Raw genomic sequence first — 15,146 nt, 5'->3', positions numbered from 1 at the left:
TCTTCGGCGCCCAGCCTTCTTCACAGTCCAACTCTCACATCCATACATGACCACAGGAAAAACCATAGCTTTGACTAGACGAACCTTTGTTGGCAAAGTAATGTCTCTGCTTTTGAATATGCTATCTAGGTTGGTCATAACTTTCCTTCCAAGGAGTAAGTGTCTTTTAATTTCATGGCTGCAGTCACCATCTGCAGTGATTTTGGAGCCCAGAAAAATAAAGTCTGACACTGTTTCCACTGTTTCCCCATCTATTTCCCATGAAGTGGTGGGACCGGATGCCATGATCTTCGTTTTCTGAATGTTGAGCTTTAAGCCAACTTTTTCACTCTCCACTTTCACTTTCATTAAGAGGCTTTTTAGTTCCTCTTCACTTTCTGCCATAAGGGTGGTGTCATCTGCATATCTGAGGTTATTGATATTTCTCCCAGCAATCTTGATTCCAGCTTGTGTTTCTTCCAGTCCAGCGTTTCTCATGATGTAATCTGCATATAAGTTAAATAAACAGGGTGACAATATACAGCCTTGACGAACTCCTTTTCCTATTTGGAACCAGTCTGTTGTTCCATGTCTGGTTCTAACTGTTAACTTCCTGACCTGCATACAAATTTCTCAAGAGGCAGATCAGGTGTTCTGGTATTCTCATCTCTTTCAGAATTATTCCACAGTTTGACTGCGATCCACACAGTCAAAGGCTTTGGCATAGTCAATGAAGCAGAAATAGATGTTTTTCTGGAACTCTCTTGCTTTTTCCATGATCCAGTGGAGTAGATTATAAAAACATAGGGGGTAATTAACTCATTTTAATACTTCCTTAAATAACTTATTTTCAAGATAAACTAAAAGGTAACTATTTCACATTTGAAAGTTTGTTCTTCTCTGAAATATCTATTTTTTTTTGAACATGGACTGGTTATAAACTACACAGATTCTTTCATTACAGATTGAGTAGCAGATCTATTGCGAAACTAGAGCTTAAAAGCACTGATTTTTTTTGCACCATCTGGAAGAGGGTACAAATCCTAAGTCTGCCAGTTTCTAGATTTCCTAACTTGCTTCTGCTTCTTCCTCCCTGAGATGGTAATATTCCCCCCTGAAATATTCTAGTGCATAGCTCATGTGGCTGTTTGAGGAATCAAGCACTTAGAACCTGGGACATGTAAGTTCTCACAGCTGTTGACTTTTATCTCTGTCATCCAGATTTCTGCTTTGTGGTAAAGTAATAATGGAGTTCTCTTTTCCTAAGCAGTCGTCCCTTTGAGGTGAGGGGATATCTGCATTGTTTACCAGTTTATCCCTAGCACAACAGCAGTGTGTATAGGCTCTTATTTCATATTTGAATAAAGAATCACTAGAATTCAGTATACATTACTGAGTGTATACTAAATTCTGGTTTGATTAAACCAACGCTGTGACACTTAAGATTTCTAAATATTCGGTTTATTTTCTTCCTGTTGATAGTTTGTTTTTATTAACCATTAAGTCTACTAAGTGGAATCTACTATGAAACAACCTGTAAGTTACTAAAACATAGGGCAACCCCATCTAGCTTGTGAAGTGAAAGTCACTCAGTCATGTCTGACTCTTTTCGACCCCATGGACTATGCAGTCCATGGAATTCTCCAGGCCAGAATACTGGAGTGGGTAGCTGTTCCCTTCTCCAGAGGACCTTCCCAACCGAGGGATTGAACCCAGGTATCCCGCATTGCAGGAGGATTCTTTACCCGCTGAGCCACCAGGGAAGCCCGTCTAGCTTGGGAGGTAATCACCGAGTCTAAGCACAGCACCTCACCATGTGCTGCGGTTGATTCACTGTTTAGCCTTGAGACGTCGTCCCTCTGGGAGAACACTGCTGAAATACCTCACTCTTCTGTAGGTTGAATTTGGTTTTGTTGGGTCTGGTCTTCTTTTCCCCATCACTTTTATCTCCCTGCCTTTACTCCAGCTGAGTAAGCAAACAAATCCAAGAAATGTGTTCTGGGTTGGGAGGGAAAAGAACCAAAGCAGCAGCTGCACTTCAAACTGGACTTCCTGGCGAGCACAGCCCGTCCTTTCCCCGGCGCCGGGCTCTGTGAGCACTCTGCCTCACAGTTTAGCAGGAAAGAAACTCGGCCGTTTACATTTTCAGCAAATCCTGCTTAAATTTCTCATTCTTGATCCTGACCAGTGATGGCATTTTTGCCATCAGCACATGTCATTTCCATCTTGATATTACCTGTCTCTGCTTGGAGACATCTTTTAAAGAAAAGTCTAGTTAATAGAATAAGTACTAAGAGTTCACCAAAGCAGTTTTCTTTGAATACATTTTTTTTAAGTGAACATCTGGGTCTACATTTGTGTTTGCGTATTGTCTCAGTTATTAGATAGTTGGGTTTTTTCTGTTTAAAATAGTATCATTATCCATTTTAAAGCTTAACAGGAGCCCAACATTTAATTAAGGTTATTGTGGTAGTTAAGACATGAATAAAGGATTCATTTTAATGAGGAATAAATAGCTGAAGATTCCTATTTTGCAGAACGATCACGGGATGTTATCTTTTAGTGCCAACATGATCTACTTTTGTCATTAACACATATAGGAATAATACACTCTGACGTTTTATTTTTATTTTTTTTTAGACTTGGGAAGACCCAGGACACAATGACAAACACACTGGCTGTTGTGGTGACAATGACCCAATTGATGTGTGTGAAATTGGAAGCAAGGTAATAGAATCTGACATATTTTTCTTTAGTGTTGAGATGAGAGCAATGAAATCTACAAAGTTCTTACTTTAAAAAACATTGTAAATAAAATATATGAATATCAGTGAAGTAATGATGTCTCTTTGGGTGATAAAAGCTTCCATTCCATTCTAAGCATTTGTACATTATAATTTGTAATTTAAACCTAGCCTAGGAAAAGATGTATAGTATATGCATGTGTGTGGAAGAACTAGACATGTTCTGCATTGCTTTAAAAGGCAGATGAGGAGTCAGTGGATGAAGGGTACCAGGAGGCAACAAGGCAAACCCTGCCTCAGGATTTGGAGTGACTAATGAATTGGCCCCATGGGGGTTAAATAACCCCCACATGTTTATGGTAGGGATTCCTCTATCAAGTAGAGTTGCTCTAAGGTTCTAGCTATGGTTATTTTCCTTTTTTTTTTTTTTTTAATGGTTATTTTCTTTATGATCTTTCCCAGCCTCAAGAAAAGAGTAAGCAACTGAAAAGAAAGTTGTCATTCAGTTGCTTAAGTCATAAAGTTCAGGCTTATTGTATGACTTACCTAACTCAGTGACTTCTATAAAATAAAAGGTAAAGAGGGTGTATTAAAATAGGTGTTTGAAACAAACTCTGGAGCACTTATTCTTCAGCACAAGCAATGACAGTTTAAAAAACATGAATCACCCTCAACTCTGATAGGATTAGTGGACATTCACTTGTTTAGCTTTTTAAAAATTCCTTACAGGAACCATCTTAAGTTTGTAGAATTTTGGCGTCTTCCTCATTTCCTATTATCCACCAAGTAAAACTCTTCTTCCAGAGTTTGATTCTGTAGTTTTGACCTAGCTGTGGTTTTTGACTCTCAGGTGTGTGCACGAGGGGAGATTATCAGAGTGAAAGTTCTGGGCATTCTGGCCATGATTGATGAAGGGGAGACCGACTGGAAAGTCATTGCCATTAATGTGGAAGATCCTGATGCAGCCAATTACAATGGTAAGAAAATATGTAGGGTCTGAACCTGACCCCATACGAGACTTGACCTGTAATGATAGTCGTTAAGCCCACGCCTTCAAACTGTTAAAGGACGGAGGAGCAAGACATTTGACAGCAGAGCACTGTGATTCCTGCTGCTGAACTCCTGTGGTTAGCTAACTAAGTGTTCTCCTTCATTCCAGGAAAGAAGAAATCTGGTAGTTTGTCTTTCCTCTTTTCTTCTTTCCTTTTCCACATGCTAGCACTTACTTGCTCTATTTTTAAAAAATAAAAAAATTGAGATATACATGCCACATGTCATAAAATTCATCACTGTAAAGTTTCCAGTTCCATGAGTTTGATACACGCGCTAGGCTGTTAACCGCCACCACTATCTGATTCTAGATCATTTTTACCATTCCAAAAGAAAATCCCACATGCGTTAACAATCACTCCCTATCTCCCCTTCCCTCAGGCCCTGGCAACCACCTACCTATGGCCTGTCTCTATGGATCTGCTTGATCTGAACATTTCACATAAATGGAGTCACATGATATCTGACTTCCTTCACTTAGCATACTGTTTTCCGGGTTCATCTACATTGTGATGTGTATCAGTGCTTTATCCCCCCCTTTTTTGGTGGTAAAATTAACATAACATTCACTGTCTTGACTATTTCAAAGTGTAGAATTCAGAGGCATTTAGTACATTCACAGTGTTGTGGAACCATCACCACTTACCTCATTTCAGAACATCCTCATCACCCTGAAGGAAAACCCTGTACCTTTAAGTACTTAGTCACCCTGTTCCCTCCTCCTCCGAGGCCCGACATCACTGACTGTTTACGTCTCTGTGAATTTGCCTATTTTGGATATTTCATATACATGGAATTGTAAACTGCATGGCCTTCTGTGTCTGGTTTCTTTTTACTTAGGTTTTCTAGGTTTATCCATCTTGTAGCATGTATTAGTACTTATTTTTTTAATGGCTGAGTTACATTCTGTGGTGTGGATATATATCGTGTTTTGTTGATCCATTCATCTATTGATGGACATTTGGATTCTTTTTGGCTATTAGGAATAGGCTGCTGCTATGAACATTCCTGTGTAAGTTTTTGTGTGGACATGTATTTTTAAGCCTCTTGGGTGAGCAAGCTCCAGGAGTTGGTGATGGACAGAGAAGCCTGGCGTGCTGCAGTCCATGGGGTCGCAGGGTCAAACACAACTGCGCGACTGAACTGACTGACTGGGTGTATATACCTAAGAGGGGGGTTTCTGAGTGAAATGGTAACTCTTAATGTTTAGCCCCCTGATGGTGGTTTAGTTGCTACGTCAAATCCAGCTCTTGCAACCCCTTGGACTGTAGCCCACCAGGCTTCTCTGTCCATGGAAATCTCCTGGCAAGAATTCTGGGGTGGGCTGCCATTTCCTTCTTCTGGATCTTCCCGACTCAGGGACTGAACTGGGGTCTCCTGCACTGTGGGTGGATTGTTCATCAACTGAGCTACCAGGAAAGTCCCATGTTTAGCCCCTGGAGGAACTGCCAGATTTTTCCCAAAGCAGCTGCACCATCTTACAGTCTTCAAAGGCTTCCAATTTTTCTACTTCCTTGCCAGCATTAGTTACTTATCTTTTTAAAGTATAGCCATTCTAATGGGGTGTATCATCATGTTTTTGAGCTATAAGAGCACTTCTATGTTTTGGATGCTAGACCTTTATCAGATGTATATGATTTGTCTGTATTTTCTTCCATTTTGTGGATTTGTCCTTTTGTTTTCTTAATGGTGTCCTTTGAAGTACTCATGGTTTTCATTTTGATGCAGTCTATTTTTTCTTTTATTGCTGTGCTTTTGGTATCATATTTAAGAAACCATTGCCTAATCTAAGGTCACAAAGTTATTTCTAAGAATTTTATAAATTTAACTCTTACATTATTCCTTTCTGTTGTTATTTTTACCTTTCAGAGTATCATCTCACATGTGTTTAAATATGTGCATATTTGCATATATATATACAAACTCATTTAAAAAGGACTCAACACCAACCCTTTAATAGTGCAATGGGAAAAAAAGATGGAGACTGACTTTTTCTTTCAGATACTTCTGTATTATTTAAATTTTATACATTGAGAGTGCATTCCTTCATTTAGTCTTGATCCTGTTGATCACTGTGTCCATTTTCACACGTGCTGTTTACACAAGAGTTCAGTTCAGTTCAGTCACTCAATCGTGTCTGACTCTTTGTAACCCCATGGACCACAGCATCCCAAGCCTCCCTGTCCATCACCAGCTCCTGGAGTTTACTCAAACTCATGCCCATTGAGTCTGTGATGCCATCCAACCATCTCATCCTCTGTCGTCCCCTTCTCCTCCTGCCCTCAATCTTTCCCAGCATCAGGGTCTTTTCAAATGAGTCAGCTCTATGCAACAGATGGTAAAAGTATTGGAGTTTCAGCTTCAGCATCAGTCCTTCTCAAGAATATTCAGGACTGACTTCCTTTAGGATGGACTGGTTGGATCTCCTTGTAGTCCAAGGGACTCTCAAGAGTCTTCTCCAACACACCACAGTTCAAAAGCATCAATTCCTCAGTGCTCAGCTTTCTTTATAGTCCAACTCTCACATCCATACATGACTACTGGAAAAACCATAGCCTTGACTAGACGGACCTTTGTTGGCAAAGTAATGTCTCTGCTTTTTAATATGTTGTCTAGGTTGTTCATAGCTTTTCTTCCAAGGAGTAAGCGTCTTTTAATTTCATGGCTGCAGTCACCATCTGCAGTGATTTTGGAGCCCCTCAAAATAAAGTCTGCCACTGTTTCCCCATCTATTTGCCATGAAGTGATGGGAATCTATGGCATGATCTTAGTTTTCTGGATGTTGAGCTTTAAGCCAACTTTTTCACTCTCCTCTTTCACTTTCATCAAGAGGCTCTTTAGTTCTTCTTCACTTTCTGCCAGAAGGGTGGTGTTATCTGCATATCTGAGGTTATTGATATTTCTCCCAGCAATCTTGATTCCAGCTTGTGCTTCCTCCAGCCCAGCGTTTCTCATGATGTACTCTGCATGTAAGTTAAATAAGCAGGGTGACAATACACAGCTTTAACATACTTCTTTCCCGATTTGGAAAGAGTCTGTTGTTCCATGTCCAGTTCTGTGGAGGCAGGTCGGGTGGTCTGGTATTCCCATCTCTTTCAGAGTTGTCCACAGTTTATTGTGATCCATACAGTCAAAGGTTTTGGCATAGTCAATAAAGCAGAAATAGATGTTTTTCTGGAACTCTCTTGTTTTTTCCATGATCCAGTGGACGTTGGCAATTTGATCTCTGGTTCCTCTGCCCTTTCTGAAACCAGCTTGAACATCTGGAAGTTAGGGTTCACGTATTGTTGAAGCCTGGCTTGCAAATTTTGAGCATTACTTTACTAGCATGTGAGATGAGTGCAATTGTGCTGTAGTTTGAGAATTCTTTGGCATTGCCTTTCTTTGGGATTGGAATGAAAACTGACCTTTTCCAGTCCTGTGGCCATTGCTGAGTTTTCCAAGTTTGCTGGCATATTGAGTGCAGCACTTTCACAGCATCATCTTTTAGGATTTGAAATAGCTCAACTGGAATTCCATCACCTCCACTAGCTTTGTTTGTAGTGATGCTTCCTAAGGCCCACTTGACTTCGCATTCCAGGATATCTGGCTCTAGGTGAGTGATCACACCATCATGAGTATCTGGGTCATGAAGATCTTTTTTGTATAGTTCTTCTGTGTATTCTTGCCACCTCTTCTTAATATCTTCTGCTTCTGTTAGGTCCATACGATTTCTGTCCTTTATTGAGCCCATCTTTGCATGAAATGTTCTCTTGGTGTCTCTAATTTTCTTGAAGGGATCTCTAGTTTTTCCCATTCTATTGTTTTCCTCTATTTCTTTGCCCTGATCACTGAGGAAGGTTTTCTTATCTCTTCTTGCTATTCTTTGGAACTCTGCATTCAAATGGGAATATCTTTCCTTTTCTCCTTTACTTTTTGCTTCTCTTCTTTTCACAGCTATTTATAAGGCCTCCCCAGTCAGCCATTTTGCTTTTTTGCATGTCTTTTTCTTGGGGATGGTCTTGCTCCCTGTCTCCTGTACAGTGTCACAAACCTCTATCCATAGTTCATCAGGCACTTTATCTATCAGATCTAGTCCCTTAAATCTATTTCTCACTGCCACTGTATAATCGGTAGGGATTTGATTTAGGTCATACCTGAATGGTCTAGTGGTTTTCCCTACTTTCTTCAATTTAAGTCTGAATTTGCAACAAGAAGTTCATGATCTGTGCCATAGTCAGCTCCTGGTCTTGTTTTTGCTGAGTGTATAGAACTTCTCCATCTTTGGCTGCAAAGAATATAATCAATCTGATTTCGGTGTTGACCATCTGGTGATGTCCATGTGTAGAATCTTATCTTATGTTGTTGGAAGAGGGTGTTTGCTATGACCAGTGTGTTCTCTTGGCAAGACTCTATTAGCCTTTGCTCTGCTTCATTCTGTACTCCAAGGCCAAATTTGCCTGTTACTCCAGGTGTTTCTTGACTTCCTAGTTTTGCATTCCAGTCCCCTATAATGAAAAGGACGTCTTTTTTGGGTGTTAGTTCTAAAAGGTCTTGTAGGTCTTCATAGAACCATTCAACTTCAGCTTCTTCAGCGTTACTGGTTGGGGCATAGACTTGGATTACTGTGATATTGAATGGTTTGCCTTGGAAACGAACAGAGATCATTCTGTCATTTTTGAGATTGCACCCAAGTACTGCATTTTTGACTCTCTTGTTGACCATGATGGCTACTCCATTTCTTCTAAGGGATTCCTGCCCACAGTAGTAGATATAATGGTCATCTGAGTTAAATTCACCCATTCCAGTCCATTTTAGTTTGCTGATTCCTAGAATGTTGATGTTCATTCTTGCCATCTCCTGTTTGACCACTTCCAATTTGCCTTGATTCATGGACCTAACATTCCAGGTTCCTACGCAATATTGCTCTTTACAGCTTCAGACCTTGCTTCCATCACCAGTCACATCCACAACTGGGTGTTGTTTTTGCTTTGGCTCCATCTCTCCATTCTTTCTGGAGTTATTTTTCCACTGATCTCCAGTGGCATATTGGGCACATACCGACCTGGGGAGTTCATCTTTCAGTGTCCTATCTTTTTGCCTTTTCATACTGTTCATGGGGTTCTCAGGCAAGAATACTGAAGTGGTTTGCAGTTCCATACTCCAGTGGACCACATTTTGTCAGAACTCTCCACCATGACCCGTCTGTGGGTGGCCCTACATGGCATGGCTCATAGTTTCATTGCGTTAGACAAGGTGCCTTGCTGGGGCTTCTCCTTTGCCCTTGGACATGGGGTATCTCCTCACAACCGCTTCAGTGCCTACCGTCTTACTGGGGTTTCTCTGCCCTTGGATGTGGGGTATCTCCACACGGAGATGTGTACACAAGGGTACCCATGCTAAAATAGTGTGCTTTGGCCACAGTTAATGAAGCCACACCACATTACATCAGCAGCATTTTCTGGGTGTCATTCTCTTGCAGTCAGTGTTGTTAGAACCCTGAAAGTTTCTCTGGGTGGCTGGCCCTGTGGTGCAAGCTGTATACAGCTTCCCTTAAATGTCAGTGTAAGGCAGTGTCCGTCATCTGTTATAACTGGAAGAGAATTAAGTAGAGCACTTGACAAGCCACAACTTTGGGGGGAATATACACAGAGCCATGGGGGAGGCTGGCCTACCCACTAAAGTGACCAGGTTGGCCATGGTGATCCTCTTTGACATTGTGGGGCCCACGACAGCCAGCCACCCGCCTGCTGCAGTTGTGGTCGTCAGGAAAGTGAGCATTTCTTGCTGCTCATGGTTGTGGGCTGATTAGAGGCTGAACCCAAGGAACAGCACAGAATTGATACATAAAGTACAACAGGGGGCACAAAAATTGAAGTTTTTCTTACTTTTTTTTTTTCCTGGGTCTGGTGTCCAGGGTTCCCTAGTCTGAGTCCAGCATACGTTTCGATATCTGGATCAAAAAAAGTCAAATAGTTCATCAGTTCTTACATTTTTCCTTACTATGATAGAATACAGAAATATGTTAGATCTTTGTCTCTAGTTTTTGGCAAAGAACTAAATCCCTTGGAATTTCCTGAGTGATGAGTGTGTCTTTTATTCACAGTGAGCCTCTTTAATTATACCTGAGTTTGTGCTAATAAGGGGACTTAAGGTGGGGCCCTAGCTAGCCTCAGACAGGCTCAGTCAACAGAAAAGCTGAATGATTAGAGAGTGGGAACTTTTAGCCCCAACCACTGACCCCTGGAACTGGGAGGGGAGGCTCCATGAAAAGTCTGGAATCATGAGATGTGGAGCCCTTCTGAGACGGTGAGCATACTGCAGTGCTGGGAGGGTGGCATGCCTCCCTCCGCCCCCAGAGGACATGGGAACTACACCTTCCATCCCCCACACTGGGTCCTAAGCATCTCTTCCATTGGACTGTTCCTGAGTTGTATCCTTTATACTAAACCAGTAAACATAAGCTCAGTGTTTTCTTGAGTTTTATGAGTCTTTCTGGCAAATTATCAAACCCAAGGAGAGAGTTGTAGGAAACTGTAGCAAGTGGCGTGGCTTGGAATTTGCCACCAGCGTCTGAAGTGGGATCACTGCTGTGGAACTGAGCCTTCGAACTGTGGGGCCTGACTCCATCAGTCAGTGCCATTACTGAACTGAATTGGCGGACTTGCATTTGGTGCCTAAAGAATAGAATTGGATGGGAAATTTGTTGGAAGACAACGTACACTTGCATTTTGGATTTCTGGATTTTCAAACTATTTCTGTATCAGATGATACCTTTTATATGAATTATAAGTTCCTTGAAATTAATCAGTGTTTAAACATTTCCCAGTTCACTTTGTAAACTTTCCCTACTTTAAGTGGTACTCTGATAATAAAATGCATGATTTTCTTTAACTATATACATTATAATTTGGGCTTAAGCCGAGTTTATATTATAGAAATATAAATAAGCTGTTGTTGAACATATTCCTCCTTCCAGTTACAGTTTTCCTGATGGATTTTTTTTTTTTGTACTTGTATCTTCTATTTATTTGCATGGAAAAGCAATTTGGTAATTTAAACTTGAGTTTGATGGCATTGAGGCTCGACATTGATAACGACTATACAGAAACTTAAAAACATTTTTTTTTTTTTTTTTTACAGAGGACACTTTTTTTTTTGGCCAGAACTAAAGTATTGTGATATTGAATGCCTATACTGTAGAGTGAGGAAAGCTTATTCACATGTAACAAGTAACCTATCAGTGAACATATGTAATGCATGTTTTCTTGTCTTTTAGTACATCATTGGAGAGTGATCCTCAAGTACAACCTCAACCTCTCTTTTAGTATCTTTTATCCTTCTCTTTGGAGAAGGGCATGGCAACCCACTCCAGTATTCTTGCCTGGAGAATCCCATGGACAGAGGAGCCTGGAGGGCTACAGTCCATGGAATCGCAAAGAGTTGGACATGACTGAGCAACTGAAACAGACATCCTTCTCTTAGGGCTTCGCTGGTGACTCAGTGGTAAAGAATCTGCCTGCATTGCAGGAGACGCAGGTTTGAGCCCTGGGAAGTTACACATGCTTGCCAAACTATTCTCTCATGCAGCCCCCAGTCATTTCTCCCTCCTCTTATTTAATAGGAATTATTGTGGTACTGATTGTTCTCTTAGTACTTAGTGTCAGAGCTATTCTAAGACACTAGATGATTTTTATTTAATGTGTATATATGTTCTCTTCTCAAAAAGATACTAGTTCTAACATTATTTGAACTTTTTTGACAATCCATCCTATAGCTCTTTCAAAGTACTTGGTATTTTTATTGAATGCATAAATAATTACATATATATCTTGCAATCTGAGAAGAGAATCTTATTCTTTTCTTAGATATTAATGATGTCAAGCGGCTGAAACCTGGCTACCTGGAAGCTACTGTGGATTGGTTTAGGAGGTACAAGGTTCCAGATGGAAAACCTGAAAATGAGTTTGCTTTCAATGCAGAATTTAAAGATAAGGTAAGGTGTCACTCAGAACTGTAGCTGTAGGCCTACCTGTATTGAGACATAATTTAACCACATTGTTACCATCTAAAGACTATATGACCTATAAAATAGCTGTTTAAAGACACAAGACAGGCTTTATGTTGATTTCTTCATTTAAATGGTTTTCTTCCATTTTTGATACAAGGAAATGATTCAAGAGACGAAGCTATGATGCTTTGGTAAAATACTGATAATAAGAAAAGAACAGGGATGTTCCCTGGTGGTCCAGGGGTTAAGACTGTGTTCACTGCAAGTACCATGGGTTCTAGCCCTGGTTGGGGAACTAATCCCACATGCCATGCACCGTGCCCAGAATTAGAAAAGGAAAGAACTTGCTTCTGTTATTCTAATGAATATCTCTTTAAATTATAGAACTTTGCAATTGACATTATTGAAAGCACTCATGACTATTGGAGAGCATTAGTGACTAAGAAAACTGATGGAAAAGGAATCAGCTGGTAAGCATTAACTCTTTTCTCCATGTTTAACACATAAAGCAGACTAGCTTACTCCAGATACGTTAATAACCTCAACATATTGTACCATTACATTCACTTAGGAAAGAGATAACTGGTTTTATCAGTACTTAAGTCAATAGGAAGTATAGACTGAAAGAAAAACCACACAACGTAAAGGTTGTGAGTTACAATTTATTTGAGGACAGTTTATTTTCTATTTATATAGAAATATAAATAAGCTGTTGTTGAACGTATAGCCCAGGAGACAGCCTCTCAGATAGCCCTAAAGAACTACTGCAGAGATATAAGGGAGGAGCCAAGAGCAATATAAACTTTTTTTTTTTTTGCTGGGAAAACATGTAGTCATGCATAAAAAGATGACTGCTAATCACAGAGAAGAGGCATCTCAAGTTAATGCTTTCAGTACTTTTCTATGTTTGAGAAGAGGCAGGAGTCTGGGGTCATTTGAAATTTTTTCTTAGAAATTCATGTTAACTATCTAGGGGCCAGTATACCCAAATCTTTCCTGTTCTTCTCCATCCTGAATTCCCCTCAGGGCACACTGTCAGCAGGTGACTGTAGTGGCTAATGGCTTGATCCTTGTAGAACTGGAATATCACAGGCAACATTTTTTTCTTTGCAGAAAGTTAAAAAAAAAAAAAGCCACAAAGATACTCTGAATAAGTACAAACTAAAATTATAAAGGGGAGAGTGAGATCAGAGCTTTGTTAGGGTAACTGGGGAAAACTGCCTAGCATCAGGGTGCTCAGAATGGGTTGAGTACAAGGGTTGGTATTCTCTGATGTAAATATATAGGATCATCACAACTAAACCAGGATCTACCATGCACATTGAATTAACTACTACTACTTCTACTACTACTAACTAATACTGATTGAGCAGTTAATATTTGCCAAGCATGCAACAGAGACACGGGGAGACTTAACCAAGGTCATACCACAGTAAGTGTTTTGGAGTGAGGACTCGCATCCAAGTCTGTGTGGCCCCAGCTTATTTTTAGTATAATATACTCCCTCTTTTGAAGATTATAAGAGAATGGCCACCATTACCACTTAACTAGTGTTGTTCTGAAAATACTAGCTGATGAAGTAAATAGGAGAAAGAAATAAGATGCAGGAATACTGGAAAAGGGGGAAGCAAGTTGTTGCAGATGATATGACTGTGTACACAGAAAGCCCTAGGAAAAAGAATTCTATAAGGTGGAGGATTACAAAATGAGTATATATGCACATTGCTAGCTTTGTATATGAACATAACAGAAACTATAATGGAGGAAAAGATCCCATGTAGAATAGTATTTAAGAAAAAAAAGTATAAATAAGAAATCTGAAGGACCCAGAAGAAAACTTTAAAACTCTATACAGAAATATAAAAGATGTTAAATATAAAGGTATCATATATTCATGAATAACATTCAGTTTCATCTAGGAAAAAAAAACTGCATGTCAGAATAGTGACAGAAATCCTGAAAAAAACAAGGGTAGTGGTGGTGAGGTTTGCACCAACTGCCTATTTAAGGAGAAAATAAGGCTAGATCTCTATCTCGCCCTTTACGTTCCTTTCTTCCTCCAGGTATGCACACTGGCAACCACCCTCATGCTGTGGCTGCTTTTCATTGCTGAAAGGTGCTGTCACTAGGCAGGTACTCCTGTACAAGTAGCCCAGCGCCAACCAGTGTTCTTAACCCCAGCTACTTTATACCCACATGTTAATTGGCACTGGCTGCCAGCATGAGTTTGCAACTCTTGTCTTATGTCAGTGTTTAATTCCAGACAGATAAACTGTAATGTGAGAAAATTCTAGAAAAAGACTAGGTGAATTTAATTCATTAGCTTAGTAGTAGGGAAGACCTTTCTAAACAGAAGACAGACTCAAAATCCAGAAAAGAAAGATTTACTTATGATTTTTTTATGTATCAGGAGGCAGTTCTTCCCAGTTTTTTCTTAACACCTGACAAAGGACTAAATTTCTTAATTTATAAATAACTTACTCAAATTGATAAAAGAAAGAATACTAATAGAGGGAGAGAAAAAGAGAAAGTAAGTTTACATATAAGAAGATGTGCAGCCTCACTTTATAATTTAAAATGCAGCTCAGAAAGATAGTGTTATCCTTCAGTAGATCTGCAAAGTTAAAAAAAAAAAATTACACCCGTGGCGGATGCATGTTGATGTATGGCAAAACCAATACAATATTGTAAAGTAAAAAAAAAATAATAATAAAAATAAAATTTAAAAAAATTAAATGATAGCCTGGAATGGCAACATTTATATGTAGTTGTGAGAGTATGAATGGGGATAGCCTTTGTGAGGGCAGTTTGACAGTAGTCAGTCCCTAGGGTTTTGGTTTTTTTTTTTTTTGGAGGATAATTGCTTTACAATGCTGTGTTGGTTTCTGGTGTATAACATGTAAATCAGCCATTAATCTCAAAATTTTAAATTCTTCTATTTCTTTGAAGCACTACTACTAGGAATGTATCCTATAGATACAGTCCTGCAAGATGCAGGTACAAGGATGTTCACTGCAGTGTCATTTATAATATCAAAAAAGTTAGAAACAACCAAATTGTAATGATTAAACAATTTATAGAACAGAATAGTATATGGCACATTATTCTCTAGATGTTGATATGGAATGATGTCCAAAATATATTAAATGAGAAAAGCAAAGTCCATAGCAGTTTATTTATCATAGTGTGATCCCATTTATGCAAGGTAAGATATACATACACACCCCAGCATCTGTTTATATTATAAATTTCTTTTCTGGAGGGAGAAAAGAACTATAGGAAATTCTCAGGAATCTTCTGTAAGTCGGGATAATGTCTTGTAAAATAAAAACATCTGTCTCTCCACAAACATAAGAAAGACTGAGCACACACACACCTTTGTA

General features: G+C 39.5%; 1 protein-coding gene across 1 annotated transcript in view; it reads left to right on the top strand.

Moving 5' to 3' along the window:
* The window catches only part of PPA1 (inorganic pyrophosphatase 1), a 38,310-nt gene that overhangs the window by 19,670 nt on the left and 3,494 nt on the right, over positions 1-15,146 (top strand). The window contains exons 5-8 of the mRNA NM_001075118.1: positions 2,620-2,706; positions 3,574-3,700; positions 11,621-11,748; positions 12,148-12,233. Coding sequence (NP_001068586.1) covers positions 2,620-2,706; positions 3,574-3,700; positions 11,621-11,748; positions 12,148-12,233 — 428 coding nt within the window. The remainder of the gene's footprint in view (positions 1-2,619; positions 2,707-3,573; positions 3,701-11,620; positions 11,749-12,147; positions 12,234-15,146) is intronic.

The sequence above is a fragment of the Bos taurus genome, chromosome 28 (assembly GCF_002263795.3).
Source record: "Bos taurus isolate L1 Dominette 01449 registration number 42190680 breed Hereford chromosome 28, ARS-UCD2.0, whole genome shotgun sequence".
Lineage (NCBI taxonomy): Eukaryota > Metazoa > Chordata > Mammalia > Artiodactyla > Bovidae > Bos > Bos taurus.
The sequence above is the reverse complement of the archived record's forward strand: the minus strand, read 5'-3'. Positions and strand labels throughout refer to the sequence as shown.